Source organism: Numenius arquata, chromosome Z (genome assembly GCF_964106895.1).
Source record: "Numenius arquata chromosome Z, bNumArq3.hap1.1, whole genome shotgun sequence".
NCBI classification, from domain to species: Eukaryota; Metazoa; Chordata; class Aves; order Charadriiformes; family Scolopacidae; genus Numenius; species Numenius arquata.
Genome location: NC_133616.1, coordinates 75221311 through 75242678, shown reverse-complemented (window position 1 = coordinate 75242678; position 21368 = coordinate 75221311). Strand labels below are relative to the sequence as shown.

The window sequence follows — 21368 nt, the reverse complement described above, 5'->3', positions numbered from 1 at the left end:
GACTTGTTCTCTAGACCCCTCACCAGCTTGGTGACTCTCCTCTGGACACGCTCCAGCAGCTCAATGTCCTTCCTGTAGTGAGGGGCCCAGAACTGAACACAGCACTCGAGGTGAGGCCTCACCAGTGCCCAGTACAGAGGCACCATCACTTCCCTACTCCTGCTGGCCACGCTGTTCCTGATACAGGCCAGGATGCCGTTGGCCTTCTTGGCCACCTGAGCACACTGCTGGCTCATGTTAAGCTGTCTGTCCACCAACATCCCCAGGTCCTTTTCTGCTGGGCAGCTTTCCAGCCACTCTTCCCCAAGCCTGTGGCGTTGCCTGGGGTTGTTGTGACCGAAATGCAGGACCCAGCACTTGGCCTTATTAAACCTCATCCCATTGGCCTTGGCCCATTGATCCAACCTGTCCAGATCCCTCTGCAGAGCCTTCTGACCCTCAAGCAGATCAACACTCCCACCTAGTTTGGTGTCATCTCCAAACTTACTGAGGGTGCACTCAATCCCCTTATCTAGATCATCAATAAAGATATTAAACAAGACTGGCCCCAAAATGTGTTAGTTGGATGTGGTGCTCTTCATTTCCTCCAGTAAACCATGTCACTTCCTCAGGTAGCATTGGAGACTGCTTGAGGAGATCATATTTACCATTTTAAGTGACTTAGCACCACATGCTTTGTAAATCCAATATCCCAGCTGTTGTAAGCGTTCAAAGACAGATTTTAGAGACAAGTCATGGAAAAATAAACCTTAGGAAAAATGTGTAACACAGTTAAAAAAGTACTAACTATCTGTAGTGTTGTGGTTGATTAATACGCTAATACATTCGTATTGACCTTGAGTCTCGTGCTGCCTCTTCTTTGCAGCACTGGTTTATTTCCCATGCCCTCACACAGGCTGTGCTGTCCTGGTCATTCTGTCCTGGGGAACTGAGTGAAGCAATAGAAGAATTAATACCTAATTGTGCCTTTTTGTTTTGAGACAGAAATCAATTTGGAAGTGAAAGGAGCATCAGGAGTGGGATTTGAACTGATGAGAGTGATGAGAGAGTCAAAACCCACATTTTTCTGGATGAAATGCCTTCTTATGCATGCATTTACTGCTCTAATTCAGTTGCACTTTCAGGCTGACCTACGTTACAAGAAGACAACGTAGCAGAGAACAAGAGAATGCTCTTTTGAATGCAGGTTCTTGTACCAGGTCTTTGCAGGAATGAAAATATTTGCTAAAAAGTGGTCAGCCTTTTGGGTTGTTGGTTTTTTCACAACAACTGCACAAGCATTTAATTTAAAGAAGAAGGAACCTGTTTTTCTTGCCTCTGTAGCAATAGTAAAAATCCAGTCCTTAGGGTTGCAAATTCTTCACAAGAGAGACCAGATCTATATTTTTAGGGAGCAAGAAAAAATAACTGGCATAAAGGATTGGGTAGTTTCCGACCTGTAGAAGACTGCTTTCAATTTATGGGAAGTGGGAAGACAGTTGGGGTTATTCCAAAGGTGTATCCTGGCTTGCCCAGAAAAAGCTTCAGCTGCTTGTCTTTGAAAATACTGGAGCTATAGAGATATGTTTGGAAAAATACGCTATCACTCATCATTAAAATATCCTACCATACAGTATATGCTCCTCCTTAAAGTATTCATAATTTTTGAGACATTTTTCTCCATTCTTAATTTATTGCAGCAACAAAAGAAGATTGGACTTTGATTTGATGAAAGAGCTTTATAGTGTATCACATGGGAAAGCTGAAACCTGTAGCTCAGCTGGAATGAAAAAGAAAATTGCAAAGTCTTTCACATGCTTTCTGGGCAAATGCAATCATGACTTCTTCTCTAAAACAAACAAAAAAAGGACATATGGAAAACCACTCAGGAAAATGTCACCCAGCAAGCTCTCCAAGTAGCCACTTGTTCGGGGCAATGTGTCCTCACATCCCTTATTACTATTTGTATTCCAGAAGAGCCCCCCACTGCTTCTTACAGGGAGGTAGTATGAAGTTGCAGCGATTTTCAGAATATACTCTCGTGATTTCTGAAGTGATTAGAGGGAGATAAACCAGTTTTTTGTAAAGAAAATTTGTCTGTTATACTGTCCGGCTACCTCAGACTGAAGAGCACAGAGCTGCTCACAGAGAGTGTCACTGGTGACAGTGCTAAAGCATTTTAGTCATCAGAAATGGTTTCCATGTGTGTATTGAAGACACTGTGTACTGCACTGTGAGAGGAACAGGCAGGTTTTGCATTTTGTGTGCAAGTAGGATTATGAATGGAACTATTCAAGACAGTGCCAGCATGTGCTTGACATGTCTTAAATTCAACAAAATTTGGCAGCAGGATTTGGGGATTATTTTTTTTTTTCTGAAACTTGAATTTTATCCAATTTCTTTAAGTGAAAAATTGAAATCTTTTTTGGACAACACTTTCCATACTATTTGTAAAACCCTTAGGAGTCAGTATAAAAATATTGTATGGAAAAATGGGACCTTTTGGCACAGCAGCAAAAAGTTTGGGGCTTTTTTTTTTCATTTTTTAAATGAAAAGACATGATTCCCGTAGGTAGCACGAGTAGAAATCCCTGTCCTTTCCTTGAGCCCTCCATTATCAGCTGCATCCCTTTTGTTCTCCAGTTCCAGGATCTTTCTGAAGAGTTTTTCTCTGCTGCTGCTTTCTCTTAGCTCACCAGAACAGAAAATTTTTAAGTGTTGGCACATTTCTTCAGCCTGCTTTCTGCAGGGGCTCTCACCTGGAGCAATCTTGTTCTTCCAGTGGTGAGGAGGATCACCATATTTTTGGAGGTGGATGGGGTGGCAACTGCTGTGGGAGGTAGGGAGCACACCAGCCAACATGAGACAGTTGGGGCTGTCCTTCCCATCTGGGATGGGGTGGGATGGTGGCCACCTTTCTGAGCACCCGTTGTGTAGTAGTGAGCATGAGCTGAGGGATGGGTACTAACACCTTGTATGATTCTTCTTTTGCTTTTCGTGCTTGTTAGGAATTGCAACACTTCTGTGTCATAGAATTCTTCTACAGACAACGACTTCTCTAAAGAAATACTTGCTGTTGCTAGCAAGAGTAGAGCAATACCTGTGTTGGCTAGAGGTTTTCTTGCTGGACAGGGTGGCCATCTGGAAGCACAGAGGTGCAGATGACTTCTGTATCTTCACAGCGCTTGGGACTGGCTCCATCTGTGATGCAGATGGTGACTGCGTTCTTCAAAAGGATGAGCTGAATGAAAGCAGCCGCTTTCTTGAAGGTTTGCCAGACTCAGCGCCCTAGCAAATCCATCATTTGGTTCCCTCTTCTTTGCAAAGAGATGTGGGAGAGGCAGGCCAAGACAGTAAGTGAAGAGAGGGAAGATGATTGACATCAGCAGGGAGTTGTGGATTAGTGAGTCAACTGTACGCAAATGTGATTTTAAGTTATGCTGTTGTACTTCAACTACTAAAGGCGTGGTAGACCCAAGAGTCAGATCGAAGAGCAGAGGGGAAGGGGTGGAACAAAGCACTGGCTCAGTGATCAGGCAGCGGGAGGAGAAGCAGGTCCAGTGCAGGACGTCTCCAAAGGAAAATGAAATTTGAAGAAATGGAAAGTCAACAATGCTAGTGATACCAGGAGACTAACAGTACCAAAAGCTGTCCTGAAACTTGGCTGGAGTAACTGGTAGAAGCCCACAATGAGGAAACTGTGTTTCAGGTTTTTTACACTATGTTTAAACTTTGTTTAATCTTTTCCTCTCTCCCCCCCCAACACTGTTGCTTCAGAAGAATGTCGATGTGGCTCAGAAGAATTGCCTCCCACTTGTTGTCAGACGCATTTTCTGTTGCATCAAACAAAGGCAGGCACTGGCAGTACATTCGCTGTGTCTTGCTAGTAGCACACCCACATTTTTTCCTTCTAAAAGAGTTGATTGCCCAAACACTTACACTTTTGTAGATAAAGAATTCAACCAAGGAGGAAATATGCTAATAATTCTCTAAGCTGCTAATAACTGCAGTTTACTAAAGTGCAGCAGCATTGTATAAATGACACTAATTACCCAGTTGCATCTTGACTTAAGCAGAAATGAATGCACATTCAGAAACTATGTAAATGTAACAGTAACTTCTGGGAAATCTGGGTCTAGATGAGCAGTGTATGGGAATCACTGTGAACGCTGTGTTGCTGACTACAATTAGGATTGAATGCAGCCCTTTTCCCATTTACAGGCCTTTGTAACGGTGCAGGCTTTGAAAAGCCTCCTCCCTGTAGGTGGCAAATACAAAGCTGTTGGTACATACTTATCACCGAGGAGCAAAAGCAGCCCCCTGGCAGGCTCGCCTCCTTCTACCAAACAGCTGAGGCAGGGGGTCTGTGTGCATCCCACCACCCTCCTCCTCCAAGCCTCCTCCCACCCATGATGTCGTCATCCCAGCGTGTGCCATTTTCCCAGACCCATCCAGTTAGCCTGGACAGGCTCGGTGGCCTGGGCTATCTTGAAAAGCTTCCTTTTGTCAGCTGCTTCCATCCTTACAATCTTCTCAGTTACCTTCTTTGAGTAATTCATCAGTAGATTGACTTCTGCTCCTCACAGGAGTGTCTGGAGCATACTCTCATTGCCATGACCTCACAAAATTGTACCCAGATTCTGCCAGAATGTGTTGAGGGGAAAACTGGGTGGTTTTTTTAATCATATTTTTTTCCTCCTCTACCATTCCTCCCTGGTTTCTTTGCCCTGCTGGGAGCCCTCCTCCTTGCTCAGTTACTAATCCCCAGCAAAGAAAGGCTCTCTCCCTTAAGTAGCAATGTTTCCTCATAGTTTTTACTGCATAGTTGTCTTATTATATAATGGCGTGCCATACTAATTGCACAGACACATGCACTTTCACAATCACATACTGTCATAAATGCGTGCCCTGATTGGACAATTACGTGTATGTGCCTTAATTGTGAGCTATGGATTGCAGCTATGATGAGAGGATGGGCTCTTACTCATTAAGAAATTGGTAAAATGCTGCGTCTGTCGTTCTGTTCCCTAACTTGAATACTCGAACGTGGTATGATCTGAAATGTTTCATACATTAAAGCAGTGATGGAAGTAGACATGTTGTAGTGAATGGGGTCTCTGGGGCAATCAGGGGCATATTCCCAGGTCCATGGCATGGGGGCACTCGAAGCACAAGACTGGGGGGCCCTTTGCCTCTGGTTTGGCTCTGCAGGGAGGTGGGTTTCAGTGGCTGGGGTGTATAGCTTCATTACCTGATTTTCTGCGTCCGTTGAAGTGGCCACAGAAGACATGTAGTGGGCTGCCAATCTCACTAGTGGCTTTGATCTGTCTGATTAGAAGCAAATATTAGCAGGAGCCTGATGGCTTACTCATGGTTTGTGTGAAAGGAGACAGCCAACAGTCCTGCGCTGACGCCTGTGTCCCTCTGGACAGACTGTTCCAGACAGCAACATCCCCCATTTTGCACCAGCAAGTCTTAGTTCTGTCACTTGAGTACCTGTTGTGTCATGGTACCTGGGGCTCTGCAGGCAAATCAAGAGCAATTCTTGCCCTTTCATGTTAAAAGAAAGTTTATTCTTTCATTCTGGCTGTTCCCACTCAAAAAAGTAAGGACTTTTTATACCGGTTGTTCTGTGTTTGTTTGCAGAACATCTGATTTTTTGAATATATTTTTAATAGGACTAGAAGAGAAACTGGCCTCATCTGGATATTTAAATGGTGAAAAATGCAATATGCTTTAAGAAAAGCACTGCTAGAAACTTCAGCTGAATAATTTCTAGGTTCAACAGAAAGTGAAGTACAAGTAGAACCAGTGAAGTATGTCAAGTTTACATATAGACAAAAGCAGATTGTTTGTTTTTAAAGGTTTTTCCCAATGTTAAGCACAATTAAGAAGAAAATATCTAGTGGCTGAAATCAGCATTGTCTTCAACTCTGTACAACTACATAATTAGACAGAAAACTCTTTCAAAGTGCTTTTAGAAAGGGAGCTCTTCTGACTGGCTGGCTTTAATTCCCTAAGGTGTGCCACATGTTTATTTACTGCCTTTATAAAACCCGAGGCAACGTGATTGTTCAGGTCACTGGTAAGTGCCATTGTGCTCCTGGCTGATCATCTTCTGCTGCCGTGTGTATTAATAGCAGGCAGGATAAAGGACAACAAGGGCGGCGGGTGACTAGCAGACAAGGGTGCCCGCGTCGGGTGACCCCAGGGGTGTGATCAGTGCCTTGTACTTCCCAAGCCCATGCTTCAGCAGTTGTACTACATAGAAACACATCTGGAAAGGGAGACGGAGACTTCAGATACCAAGTTTCTCTTTTAAAATGCTAGTCAAAGTGAATAGATGTGTCACTTCTGGTTTTTGGGTGTTAGGAAGAGTTAACAAAAGTTAGCAAGTTCTTTTTGAAGAATAACGTTGAAAATGCCCTCTTCTTTTCCTTTGGTGTTTCCTTTTTTTGCCTGTAAGCAGTAAAGACTTATTGAGAAATTCATTAACATATTACCAGCTTAATCAAAAGCTCCTTCAGACTTTACTCACAGGAAGTCCAGAAAGCTGCTTGATGGGTAAAATCTGCCCATAGCAGAATGTAAATAGTGTTTCCTTGAATACCCTCCATGAGAGCAGAGGCAGCACATAAGGGAGAAATATGAATCCAGTGCATCTGCACTGCAGATCAAAGCAGTGGGAGGGAGGAGACCATGACTCTGGTCCTTGTCATGCTCCTTGTGGTGTTCTTCATGCCGTGGGAGTTGTGAATGCTTCCTGTCTCCCAGGTCCAGTCATGTGTGGGTTTCCGTGTGGGCTGGAGAAAGACCCCATGTCTTTCCAGCACCACGTAATTCTACCCTGTGTTTGTTGACCAGGAGTGATCCACTGAGACATGAACATTCCTTGCTGTTGCCATGTCATTTTTCTAACTTGGGAAGAATCGCCTACTCTTCCTGCATGTTAGCATCTGTTTCTGCAAAATGGGGGCAGTAATACTTTTCATCTGTAGAAGCATTATGAGATTTCCTTTAACTGTGGAAAGCATTTTTAAGATACCAAGATGATAGGTCTCGTGTGCTGCATGTGCAAAGCTTTGAAGAACCTAAACTGCCAAGCCATTAATAACCTGGAAATCCAAAGCTTATTTTTAGTGGCAAACCAGGACACAGACATGAAATAATGGCAAAGTGAGGATGGTAAGCAGGTGGGAGATAGTTGTTTTAGTACCTTGTCCAGCTTATGGTAAGGTAACTTTCTGCTTTTTGTATTAATGATTTGTCTTGCCTCCCCACACTGAGGGGCTTCTTTAATCTCAAGTTTAAGAAGTGCTAAGATTTGCTTTCCAGATGGTGTTTACTCTGCATAAAATGAAACGTTGCTTTTGAGGACTTCATTATAGTTTTGTTCTCTTTTATTTTAGAAATCTTCCAGAATCCCTGAGGATGACATCAGGTTGAGAAAAAACAGAGACCAAAACTGTGCCAATTTCTTGGAGCCAGCTACTGTGCTTGCTACAAAGGAAGAGAAAATGGAAATTGAAGTTCCAGTTTCTGAACATAAAAGCATCACCACAGTGGCTTCACCACATCCCATAGACAATCCAACCCACTTCTTTTCCCCTGCTGCCAGCCACAATGGACTTAAGGACAGGCATGAATCTCTAGACAGTGAAGTGGCTAAAGAGATCAGATACCTAGATGAAGTACTGGAGGCAAATTGCTGTGATTCTGCTACAGATAATACCTTTAATGGGACATCCTCCCCTGAACCAAGTGCAGTCACCATTATGGACGGCTCAGGAGCATCTGTTAATGTCAATAATGATTCAGTACCCAGCGAAAGGGAAGAAAATGTAGCTGACAAGCAGGCACCCTTGGTAGTTGAACCACGTGAAGCTAGCATAACAGATGAGAACCTGAAATCTAATGGCCATTCCTTGGGTGGACTGAAGGAAGACACTAGGGAAAGTCTGAAGGTGCCAGGAAGTCCCACTTCTTCGAACAGTTCTAGAAGATCCTCTAAGGATGGAGAAACAACTCTTACAACCCTTAAGAAAGAGGCTAAGTTTGAACTACGAGCCTTCCATGAAGACAAAAAGCCCTCAAAGCTCTTTGAAGATGAGGAAGAGAAGGAAAAATACAGGGTTCGCAAAGTGAGACCATCAGAGGAAATGATGGAACTTGAAAAGGAAAGAAGGGAACTCATTAAAAGCCAGGCTGTCAAGAAAAACCCCAACATTGCCGCCAAATGGTGGAACCCTCCCCAGGAGAAGACCCTGGAGGATCAACTGGATGAAGAGCACCTGGAGTCCCACAAGAAGTACAAGGAGCGCAAGGAGAGGCAGCAGCAGCAAGGTGCAACACCAACATCCCCCAAACAGATCAGCTATTCCTTTATGCCACCAGAGCCAGTCAATATCAAGAAAGAGGATATTGTCACAGAGCAGATTGACTTCTCAGCTGCCAGAAAGCAATTCCAGCTGATGGAGCATTCAGGTTCATCTCAGGGTCAGGCCCCACCAAGGCGGTCAGGAACACCCAAAATGTTCTCCATCAAACCCTTCTACAAAAGCCTCAATTCTCCAAATGTAGACAGGCCACTGTCCTCTGTGACAAGACCTGTTTCAGTGTGTGGGCAAACAGGACAGCTTGAGGGTAACAGTGCCACTGTTGTCAAAGCACAGAAGGTCTCCTGTACCTCAGAAGATGATACAAGTGCTCAGACTACCACTGCTGACCCAGTAAGAGAGTTACGGTGCAGTGATAGCCCCCGAGCTGGACAGGGCTCAAAACTGTGGGCAGAGGATGGAGAATTCATGAGTGCAAAAGCCGTCTTCACAGTGGTGAAGGATGATGGACAGGGTGTGCTAGACCAGTTCCCAAAGTCAGCCAGCGCCTCTTCCCCTCCCGAGGAGCTTGATTCTGGTTTGGATGACTTGTCTGTCAGGTCTCAGGATACCACTGTGCTGGAGACCCTTTCCAATGACTTCAGTATGGATAACATCAGCGACAGTGGTGCCTCCAATGAGACCATGAGCGCCCTGCAGGAAAGTTCGCTGGCCGATTTCTCCCTGCCGCAGACCCCACAGGCCGACACTCCAGCAGAGTGCAGGGGCGAAGGCATCTCCAAGTCATTCAGCGACCTGGGCTGTGACTCGCCCTCCTCAGCCATGGCAGACTCCATGCTGATTGACGACCAGCTGGAGTACCACGCTGGCCTGCTGGTTCAAAACGCCATCCAACAAGCCATAGCTGAGCAGGCAGATAAAGCAAACTGCAAGGAAGAAGAAATCCCAGCAGGGAAGGAGATCTCAGTCAAAGAGCAGCCAGCCACCACCAGGCCAGCTCCAGCCTCCAAGGAGCAGCAGAACCCAATGTTCGAGCCACCCCAGGTGTCATCACCAGTTCAAGAAAAAAGGGACACCATACCAAAGACTTCAAAAGAGGAAGACTCAGGACTCAGGGAAGGGAAGAGTTCGCAGCAGTCACCTGTGTACTCAGCCAGCCAGCCATTCCTTGTGGAGGAAAATAGGCATGAAGTCAGCTATTTCAGCAAGTATTCAGAGGCAGCTGAGTTGAGGAGCACCGCCTCCATCCTGGCCACGCAGGAGCCTGAAGTGTCTGTGGGCCCTTTCAAGTTACGGTCGAGGAAGCAGCGGACTTTGTCGATGATAGAAGAAGAGATCAGAGCTGCCCAGGAGCGAGAGGAGGAGCTGAAGAGGCAGCGCCAAGGTCTGCAGGTGGCATCAAGCCCTATTATGAAGAGTGCACCACCCATGCCCACCAGAACCGTGTCTTACAAAACCGCACCAGGTAAGAGCCCAAAGCATCAGAGTGGAAGTCAAATGTGACTGTTGGTCAGGTCAGATTTGGGTTTATCTCATTCTCAGGTGAGTACATCATTTTGCAGGGGGCGGGAGGGTTGTCATGACTTCGTCTGCCTGCAAACTGCAGGCAGGAGGAGGGCATGGGGCAACCCAGCTTTCTTTCTGTGAGCATGCCTGAGGATGTTTTTGTAGTGTAGAAAGTAAATGTCGTGCAGAAATAACTTACATACCCTGCTGGTCATCATTAAGAAACCCTATGCCTTATTCATCCCTTTATTCATCTCCATCCATCCCACGTTGCAATGTGATGTGTCTATTGCTGTGCTGCTCAGACCACCCACTGAAATTTAGGATCATCACAAGGAAGGACGGCAGCAGTTTTTTTGGAGCTCTGTGGCTGTTTGAAAGACAAACATACAAAGCATTTTTAACAGGCTTTCTGTTTTCTTGCACGTGATTAAGGAAGTGCAGTGGTAGGTGGGGAATTATAGGTTTTGGAGTTTTGCATCATATTTCTTTTTGTGTGTGTCTGTTTTGCTTTCTGTTTTCAGATATTTCTTGGTCGTCTTAATGAAGTTTGTCTGGTAAAAAGATCTCCAGAGCTGTGAGTTGCCATGTATTTCAGCTGGTGTCGTTTACTACTGAATTAAACAGGCGTCCCACATGAAATGCTTAATAGATTCAGTAGAAGTCCTCCTCTGACTAATCAGCTTCTGGGTCCTTGTGGTGGCATTCACAGCAGTTAAAACATACCACTCTCCTCCTTCCCCTTTTCAAAAAACAAAGTCAAGCATTCATGCCTTCTAAATATAACTTAAAAAAAGAAATCTAAAAAAAACATAAATAGAAACACATGCCAGGCTTGTTTCTGTGTAGTGATTTTTATGAGCATGGATATGCTTTGCAAGTACTTAGAAGTTTTTATTAACAGCAATCATTGTGAAGAAGTATTAATTTTACCGAGAGTACTTGAATTTATACTGGTGTAAATCTGAGCCAGTAATGCTTCCAAAAATTGTGTAGGGTGATCCTTTTCTTTTGAAAGTCATGGCAAACTTGAATAAGGTCTGGATTTAGTCCATTACCCCAGTCTGATTGTGAACTTGGAGAGTTATGCAGCACATAAATAGCTAATACTTGTTTTTGTTTCTTCAGCAAAGATGATTTTAATTGTGTTTCTTGCCAAAAAATGTAGCAGATGTCGACAATTTCTTTGAAGTGCTATTGTCATTACTTCTATAGAACAGCATTTTTGATAAGGAGTCTCCATAAACTGAGGTGTTTTGAGCAATGACAAGAAGTGAGAGACAGGGCACCGTAGACCTGAGCTAGGAGGACTGGTCGTGACCACTTTCAAAAGCAGTATCATCTGTAGCTGCAAGTGCTCAAAATGAGGCTGGTAATGGTTGCTTTTTACTCGCGAGTGGTGTTGGAAGGGCTGCTGACACTAATGCTTATATTAACGGAGCATCTGGGAAAACAGTTTACTTCTCGTTCCTATTGCTCTAAACAACAAGGCATTTACTTTGTGTCTGATGTTAAAATGTTCATTGCAAATTACATTCTAGTGAGAATGATAAACTTGTATTTATAATGAATCATTCCAGACAGTTTCCTTTAAATGTCCAACTGCCATATGTTCAAGAAAGAAAATTGGGATCTATTAGCCAATGACTCAAGCTACTGCAATTTGCAGCTGGTGACAAGGCAAAGAATTAATTTCTAGGAAAAGATGAGTATGTAGCAATATGTGAGGATGTCATTGATCAAAAAAACCACAAAGAGCGTTGCAAAAGTCATTGTTAAATCTTCCACTTTCGGTGCTTTCTAAACAGTGGATGTGCTCAGCAGAGCTCTCAGCTGGCAGAAATTAGCTCAGCACCCTCAGTGTTGCAGGATGTGGACCCTCACACTGAGATGACAGTCTCATCCTCGCTGTCCCTTTAGGCCAGCTGTGTTGCAGTTAAAGCTTGCAGGTATCCTTAAAAACAGGGAGAAGGGATACCATGCAATCCCTTGGAAGATTGCAGCAACTTTCATTTTATTTTCATATTTACAGCATCTTTTCAGTATTTATGAAAACAGAGGCAAAAGGTGATTCAGCAGAGGCAACAAAATCTGGCTGTAAAGCTTCATTGTGGCCACTTACAGAGCAGAAAAGAAAATCTACTTGCGATAGACACAGGAAGGAATACACCGTAGAACGTGTCTGATACTGTAATCTGAATATCTAGTCTCACATAGGAAAATAATAGTAATAATAGTAGGAAGAAGAAGAAGAGGAAGAAGAAGAAACAGAGATATTTCTGTCACCAAATTGCCTTTCCCAAAGAAGGAATCAGCATTTTTCTTTTAATGTCAGGGTACCTCAACAGAAAGGGATTTGGGGGTCAAGTCTAAATTTGAAAAATCTGTTGCTCATCCTTAAGTGGGGAAGTGTAAACTCACCAGAACTCTTTTGAGGAGGTGTAGTAATTAACTTCATAAGCAATGGCCTACCTGCCAGGTGGCTTTTTGGTGTGGACTGGGCAGAGTAGCTTTACTAGGACTCCTGGCGGTGGCTGGTGGTTTGTTATTCCCGACCCACTTCACTTGTTATTCCCGACCCACTTCATGGCTTTGAACTGTTGTTATGCAGATAACAGAAACACGAAAAAGGACTGCAGTGAACTGAACTGCTATTTTGACTGAAGTGTGGAAGATTAGCACAATTCATGTGGGTGTATGTGTGAAATAACTGCTAATTACTTTAGATAGCAAACAGGCTGTTTTCCCCATCCTGACATACAACTTTCATACAACTGACAGTAACACTGAACTTGGTGTCTGCCAACCACCCAGCACAAGCCAATGTGGTTCCTAGTAATAAACTTCTGTGCTGCTAACAGGTGTCCTTTAAAGCTGTTTGGGATGCTTCAAAGCAGCCTTTTAACCCATCTCAGATGACTGGAGTGAGACACAGAGTAATTTCAGTGGAACGATGACTATGTGTTGTGTGCCCAGAGGAGAAGACCTTCTTGAGGAAAGGTCCTCCCCTTCTCCTGGAAAGGTGAAGGGAAGAACCTGTGTGAACTCCTTTCCCAAAATGTTTGGTTTCCTGCATGAGGAAACCCAAGGAAGACCAGAAAAAAAAATTTGAGCATGGCTAAATGGAGAGTCATCATGGTTCTCAAAATATTTGTGGAGCTGTATTTAAATTTGAATGTTTCCTGTGTTGTTTTGCTGCAGTACCTGCTGCACTTGGCAAGGTGTTGAACAGCTGCATAGTGAGGCGGTGGTTTTATCCTGCAGTGTGGAGGTAGTACACCTACCTCCTGGGCAGAACAGCTGGTGCTGTTTGATGGTTTATTTGAACAGAACGATTCTGCCCCTTTACTTTGCTCTCATGAGACCTCACCTGGAGTTCGTGTCCAGCTCTGGGGCCCCCAACATAAGAAGGACATGGACCTGTTAAAGTGAGTCTGGAGGAGGGCCACAAAGATGATCAGAGGGCTGGAGCACCTCTCCTGTGAAGACAGGCTGAGAGAGTTGGCGTTGTTCAGCCTGGAGAAGACAAGGCTCCAGGGAGACGTTACAGCCCCTTCCAGTACCTGAAGACGGCCTACAGGAAAGATGGGGAGGGACTCTTGATCAGGAAGAGAAGTGAAAGGACAAAGGGTCATGGTTTTAAACTGAAAGAGGGGAGATTGAGATGAGATATCAGGAAGCAATTCTTTCCTGTGAGGGTGGTGAGACACTGGAACAGGTTGCCCAGAGAAGTTGTGGATGCCCCTTCCCTGGAGGTGTTCAAGACCAGGTTGGATGGGGCTTTGAGCAACCTGGTCTAGTGGGAGGTGTCCCTGCCTATGGCAGGGGGTTGGAATTTTTAAGGTCCCTTCCAACTCTAACCATTCTGTGATTCTATGAGTGTGTGACACAAGAGGATCCAGCATATGTTGGGTGGTATAATTCCCGTGTTCCTTTTGTTGGGAGTACTTAGACTGTGAAGAAATCATGTCTAACTTCCTGTAGTGCATGGCTCAAGTAATCCTGGTCATCAAAGGAGGTGCAGAAATCATTACATAAAGGGTCTTGGTTCAGTGAAGACTTTTCTGTTGGAGAGAAACCTTTTGTGAATATTTGCTGTCTCAGGATGAGGCTTGGGAAAATCCCTAACACAAGAAACCATGCCTGGGACAAGCTTTCCTGAAGCTGCCACATCTGCCTTTTTGGTGTTTGTCACCATAGCATTGTCAGGTGAAGCAGAAGGCATGTTGTACTACCTGCACTCGTCTGCAGGCACTCAGACCCATCTGCATGCACATCTTGGAGAGCTGCCCACCAAGCAGTCATCTTCTGTTGTCCTCAGTTGATGACCTAGATGAGAGAATTTCAGTGGATAGCAAAAGCCCAGAGGGGGAGTTGCAGATTAGAGATGCAAGTGATCAGGTACTTTTATATTCCAGGTAACTCTTCCCTCCAAATAGTGAGGGACGTGTGTGTGCTGTCTTCTTCTTTCTTCTCCTTGCTTTCTTCTGAGTGACAGCAATGGAACATGTCTGTCAGAGAAGGCACTTCAGCCTGAAAATCATTTTCCACTTCCATTTTTTGCTAGTAAATATCTACACTAAGGAGATTTTTCAGGTTCAGCTGCAGCCTAAAGATACTTTTTGACTGGTGCAGGGAGAAGTAGAAACTTTGGGGCAAGATATTTTTAGTATTTGTGGCCATCACAAAACTTTTTATGCCCTGTGTACATATAAAGAATAAGGATCGGGTGTAATACATATGCATGAACCCCTTTTTAAAATGAGAATTTTGAGAGAGGCTAGAGTAGACATGGAAGACACTGTTTCCTTACCCCGTCATAAGCACCAGCATGAAAAAAAGCAAAGTTCATCAGTCTCTTCAAGGATTCGTCTGGAGTGCTCATCACTCATCCCCTGAACATCTCCAGGAGTGCCTTAACAGCATGCTAACCCAGCTCATTTGTCATCTGCTCTCTTATACCCTCTCTAGTGGAGAATGTGTATGAAGCAAGAGGATCTTTGAGAGGTTCATTTTTTAATGTTTGCTTGTTTGTGTGTTTGTCCCAGGGCCTCACTTCGGTCACTCTTTCTTCTTGATACTGCATACTTCTTGATACTGATACAGCTGAGCATCCTTTCTCAGCCTGCAGCGAGTTCTTGGACACCTGTCAGGCTTCACAGCGTGGATAAGTCACCACCACAAACCCTCTGGCTCCCCAGGACTGTGCAGAGGTTTGGGTTAGGAAGAAGCTAATCAGTCCCCAGCTCTTACACATCTTTGATTCTGTAGAGAGGTGTCAGGCGATGTCTTGCAGCCACCAGCTGGGGACACAGCAGCAGCTGCCCCTTCCCCGAGCTTTCCCTTTCCCTCCCCAGGGCTTAAAAAGAGCATTGTCCATAGGAGCAGCTCCTGCCTGGCCCAAATAGCACAAGAGGCAGGAAATTAAAGGAAATCAAATTACAGGAGCTTCCTACTAGATCCCTGAAGCCACAGAGTGGAGGGAGACATCACCAGAACTGAAGCCACAGACCATTTTTTGGAGTCCCTTTGAAAGAGGAGAAAAATGTTAATGTGCAGGTGAAGATTTGGGATGCTGTAGCCTGTACTTGATATCTTGAAACAGCTCTAACAGTGACCTCAGGGGACTACCTTTCCCTGGAGGGGAAGACACTGCTGAGAACTACTTGCAAGTGTGACCATCAGGCTGCAGTTTCTGCTGGTATCCTACAGGTGTGACCCAGTTTACATTTGAGTCAGAGCACAGTTCCTTTGTTACTCAGCTTGGATTTGGGCAAGGACCACCAGCAGTGTCTGTGTGCATCAGGGATAGCCATGGGACTGCAGAAGTATAAAGTGCCTGTGATCATCATGTCTCATGATGCTTTTATGCTGACTGATGCTTCTGCCTGATAATAGTACCTTATCTGGATGAAAATCTGCCGGAAGAAAATTAACTCAGTAACATTTCTAACACAATCTGAACTGGCAGAATAGGTCTACACTGGACTGAAGCTCTGCATCAGGTTCGCAGAGTTTTTCTATGGTTGCTCTGAGAGCCCTGAAGCCTCAGACACTCCGTCATCTCACCACAACCTCACTGATGGTTGTGCTGGTTGCTTGCATTTCTGCCACCATTGGCACTGGTAGGATCTCTCTCTTCCACCTGCCTACCTGTTCTCACAATATTTTTAGGAACTTGAAAGAGATGCTTACTCCTCTGTGAAAAGTAGTTGAAATGACGCTGTGAATTCCTGAGGTTTTAGTAGAATTCAAACACTTAGACAGAGAAAATGGTTGTATAAGCATAATTTCATGTGGATACAAACCAACAAACCACTGTTTTGCTGTGGGCAAATCTCCTTATTACCTTGGCTTTTCTAATTGCGAAAAGGGAACTCTGACACTCTTCATGGTGATGCTGCACAGCATGCACAGAACAGTTGCATGTTACTGCAATGTTGCTACTACAATACAGAAAATGATGGGCCTCCCATCCAGGGAGGATGGATCTGCTTGGAGATAGCCCCTTTCTAAAAAGGCAGATCCCCAAAGCCTACCATTTGCATTGTTTTCCAGGGGAAGTGGAGTGGAAGGAGCTCTTTTCAGGCATGAGGCTTGTCTGTGGGTCTGAGCATCCTGTGATGCGTCTGCATCCCTGGGGGAAAGCAAAAGCTGGGCAGGCATCTGAGAAACTTGATTCTTCCTGCATTACTTCCATACGTCCAAGACAGTTACTTTTTACTGTAAGAATGAAGTAATACAGCGAGATATCTGACCCTTAATCAGGCCTTTTATTTTCAGCAGACTTTTTTACCCACTGGACCTAATGGGCAAGGTGACAGTTGTTCTTACTCTGTCCTGCTGAGCAGTCCAAGCTGTCACACGTATGCCGCTCAGGACATGTTGGCCCCTGCTTTGGCAGTGTAACTCCTGGTTGTCTGTGGAGCTGGTGCTGATGCAACCCAGAGGAGAACCTGAGCCCACAGAAGCTCCCTGTCCAGTCTCTGGTGGGGTGATTTAATGGGGACAAATTCCCAGCCTCATCCTTGCACCGGCCAGCTTAAGCTAAGCCTGTAACGAGAAACTAGTAAGGCTGGGGTTTTCCATACTGATCAGAAATTAAACAAGCCCGGCAAAGGGATTTTTTGTAAAAGACTCGGGTTTCACTTCTCCCTTCAAGAATAAATCCTGCTGATTCTTACAGGAGGTTTCAAGGCTGCTCTCTAGTGGCAACCACTGTCATCATGCTTTTTGGAGGAGCAGCTAAGGTTTTCATTTGTCTCAGCAGCAGGAAGTTTCATGAAAATCTACACTTATTTGTAACGGTTTGGTGGTGGGGTTTTTCCTCCTTTTTTTCTTTCCCATCCATTGAAACATCTTATTTCAAAGAGCTGACATGCCATGGAAAAGGGAAGCTGATCTGGTTCAGCGTTGCTTTCTCCTGTGATAGCTGAGGACCCCCCCATTTTATTCTCACACCCACAACCTGCTACTGTTGTCCTCATTCTTCCAACAGGAGCAAGGTGGGCAGCTCATCCCACATCAACACCTAGTAATGAGAAACACGGGCGGTCCTCCCCAGAGAAGCATGGGTTGTCCATCCCCTGAGCTCTCCCGCAGCTCATTGCTGGTCTCCTTGGTCTGCTCTGCCTTTTACCCAGCTCTTCAGCTGGGGTTACTTTGCCTAAAACAGGCTCCCCTGGGTGAAATGGGCCCAGTCAGAGCAACCTGACTTCTCTCTGACTTTCCTCCCACCAGGAGGCTGAAGGGCCCTGTCTGAACAAGGGGTGTGTGGGACGGAGATACCATCCTGCTCTGCCACAAATCTCCTTCCAGGAGCACCCTTTGCAACTCATAGGACACAGCTGCAGGGAAGAGAAGCACCAGGAAGCAACCCAAAGCCTTTCACACTTCCAAAGCAGATAAAAAGCACTGGAAGAAGAGAAAAAAACAGCACTACTTAGCCAGATGCCTTCTTTGGACACTGGGCACTTGGTCCCTGGCATACTGTGGTGATACCCTGTGCATTGTATTGTCTGAGCCAGAAAAAAAAGCCTCTTGTGGTTTTCCAGAATCTTACAAACATTTCCAGATCACTGAGATGTATCACATAGGAGGGAATGGGGATAATTCAGCCAGATGCTACTGTGAATAATAGTGATAAGTTAAATCTGCATTGTATCATTTGGTATATCTTCTAAATTTTGTAAAAACATTTTGTAGTGTTTTGTTGTGATGCATTTCAGGAAGAGACAGAATGTTTTAAAAGCCTGTGACCATCCTGATTTACCAGATTGTTTCATAAACTTCATTCCAAAATGTTTCTCCATTCAAACACCGCTGAAAATGCTGTTTCTGCTGTCATCTTTTGGAAACAACTTTTGAGTCCTTCAGCTTAGAAAGGGCCATTCTTTTTCATGTAATTACAGGAAAGATAGAGAAGATCAAGCCTCCTCCATCCCCCACCACAGAAGGACATGTCTCACAGTCTGACCCACCATCTGAGGAGCCTGTGGGAGCCCAGCGACCCAAGAACCTGATGCAGACCCTCATGGAGGATTACGAAACACACAAAACTAAGAGACGAGAAAGGATGGACGACAGCAGTGTAAGTGCACTTGCCCTTTTCACTTTTTGCTGTGCAGTAGAGACCATGACTCATGAGAACTAACATTCAGACAACAAAAATATTTATTTCCCAGGAATCTGCTCAGATCACTTTGCAAGTGTTTAAGGATTTTAACGTTGTAAGGGCCAGTATGTTTGAAAGTGAAGGATGAGGGCCAATGGAAAGGAAGAGAGAGCATCACTGCAGATGTCAAAGCCAACTCATATTAAGGTTCTTTTGAATTAATTAAGTTAATTAATAATAAGGGCAGTGGGTAGCTGCCCTGCAATTGATATACTCTGTTAAATTCACACATCACCAAGATCCTCCAGTGGGTTATTTTAGTGGCTCTTTGAACTTGGTGGATCAAGCATGTATTCATGCCTGTGTTTATAGACTCCCCAAGTCCCATCCCAGTGTGCTCAGGTTTCAGTCTAAATGGATAACTTCCCTAGAAACCATCCCTTGCAGAACTGCATTGGCACTGTCACAGAAATTAACTTGTGTCTTTAAGCGGGCAGCATGCTGTTTCCCACTAGATTTTTTGTCTTTCTTCCACACAGAAAATCAGCCAGAATTTCAGTTTGTGAAATGGGTGCCTGCACTTCAGTCATTACTGTAGTAGAGTTTAATCCAATTAAGTTGTCCTTTATTGGAGGCACTAATAAGAAGAGCTATGAATTTCGTAGCTGGAAGTATCACAATTCAGGTGCATCCATTATACAACCTGTTTCCCAATAGAGCACAAGGTGTTTCCTATACAGAATCATTATTTCTGTGGGCAATGATGCATAAGATCGTGAGATACAAGTGGGGTATAAAACTTCTTACATGGACATAGTCGTTGTTATGTGTTCGCAGAAGCAGTTGCAGTCCTCCAGGCATTCCCCAGCGGTGTCAGACCAAAGACACCAGCACCAAGGAACTCATTCTCCACACAAACTGCTTTCTAGTAATATTCATTAAAGATGGACTCTCATTAGGTTTATAGAAGTAAGTGAAGGTTTGTAACGTGAATATTGCACTATTCTGGTAGCTTTAAATCATCACTGGTGAATAATGCACAGCAGCATAAGATACTTAAAATCAGAAGAAATGCAATGTGGAGGGGTACTGCTGCATTTCTGCTGGTTAACTAAAACATAGTAGGACAGCTGACTCAAAATGGAAACCAATTAGTTTCCAGCGGACACCAGAAACTTTCTGGTCCCTTCTACTGAAGCTATTGAAAACCAAGATCTCATCACTCGTCAGGCTCCTGCTGCCACATAGGAAGCCAGCTCGTGCACAGGAGTGTGCCTTTTTCCCGCAGAAGCATCTTGGGAAGGCGCCACTGTCTGGTTTTTCCTCCCTCCCCAGAGCACCCAGTGAAATGGGGTGGCTCCACCTCCCCCAGTGGGTTCTGTTTTCTGGCACCTTCCCAGAAGATCAGTCCCTGAAGGGCTCTCAGAGGCAGGAGACATGTCACACCCTCACACCCTTTGCAGAAGCCAGGAGGAACTTTAAAAAACAGAGGGGCATAAAACTCCTGCTGTGCAAACCAGAACTCAGGTCCTCAGGATTCCTGAAGTGAGTATCTGTCGGTCTAGTGGCTTGAACCCTCAGCACAGCAGAGAAGCTGCTGTGTTAAAGAGGTGGCACAGCTTGGTTCTCACCCTGAGCTTTTCCTCCATCCCCATGAAGAGCGAAGGTGCTTCACGCAGCCCACAAAGCAGTGGCTTGTGGCAGAAATCTTCTCCCACAGCTGTGATGGTCACATGCCATTTGTCGTGCATGTTTCAGCGCACAAAAGACAGGTGAGATGTCATTGGACCTAACTCCCTCCATGCAGTTACCAGAGTGCACCTCTTCAGGTGCTTGCAGACCTGCACATGTGCACCCTAGAAAGCAGGTTGGCCACGATAGCTTAGTCTCTTCTGCAACTGGGAGCGAGTCCTCATGTCCTGACCGGCGCGCTGGTCTGGGCAGTGTCCAACCGCAGAGGTGTGCTCCGTGTGCCAGCTTGGCTGTCTCCGGCTGCTAGAGCTGCCCAGGCACTGACCACCCAAAGATGCACTCCCAGGGCACTGCTGCCCGTCAGACAACTTGTGGGATGGATCCTTTTCTCGGACGAGTTGTCAAGGCTGCAGTGAATTCACAGAGCAGGACCTCAAACCAGGACACCCACCGCACACCGAAGTCCCACAGTTTTGTGGTTTGTTCTCGTTCTCCTCTTCTCTAAGCTCATTGCATACAGCCAAACAAGATTTACATTCTTGCTGCTGCCTACCCAAAATCCTGTTAGAGGGCAGCATCCTGCAGAGCCCAGGGAGAGCTTCCTTGCACCAGCAGGAGAGTTTTGTTTCTCTCCCCTGCCTTTTTCCGCTCTCCTTTTGTAAAGAACTCCCACCATTGACAGGGGAAAGATAATTCAAATAAGAAGCGCTGCACTTGTACTACTGTTAGTTTGAGCTAATATTTTACATGCCAGGCGAAGCAATAACTATTTAAACAACAAATAGCTTTGATTTGTCAGCACAGGACATTTGACTGTGTGCTCAGGAAAAAGATTTCTGTAACTAAACAAAGAAAAGAGCACATCACTGGCCTGTTTTAAAAAATTTATTAAATATAGTGGGGGAAGGAACATAACTGACAGCCAGACGGGCAGCTGCCACTTGGAGCATTAAGTCCTGAGGGCCGAATGTGGGTCAGCATTGCTCTTTGTGAGTGAGGGGAACCAGAGACTTCCTCGGGTACTGGGAGCAGGCAGGGTGCTGTGGCACCCGAGGCTGAACAGAGCCGGCGCTGCTGCAGGGGCAGAAAGCAGCAGCCACCGTCTCCTGAATGGAGTTGAGGAGAGGTTTAATGTCCATGAAAGCTGCCCCTAACATGCTGAGCACACCAGCAGTACTGATGCACAGAGCTTCAGTTTCTCCCTACGTAAGACACACCAAAAGGCAGGAGGGTGGTTTCGG

The 21368-nt window shown here is 45.1% G+C and overlaps 1 protein-coding gene across 9 annotated transcripts in view; it reads left to right on the top strand.

Moving 5' to 3' along the window:
• Nucleotides 1–21368, top strand: part of PALM2AKAP2 (PALM2 and AKAP2 fusion) — a 227267-nt gene that overhangs the window by 194161 nt on the left and 11738 nt on the right. For all 9 annotated transcript variants that reach the window (XM_074166801.1, XM_074166800.1, XM_074166796.1 and 6 more), the window contains 2 exons: nucleotides 7389–9780; nucleotides 18233–18411. In XM_074166801.1, the coding sequence (XP_074022902.1) occupies nucleotides 7389–9780; nucleotides 18233–18411 (2571 nt within the window). The remainder of the gene's footprint in view (nucleotides 1–7388; nucleotides 9781–18232; nucleotides 18412–21368) is intronic.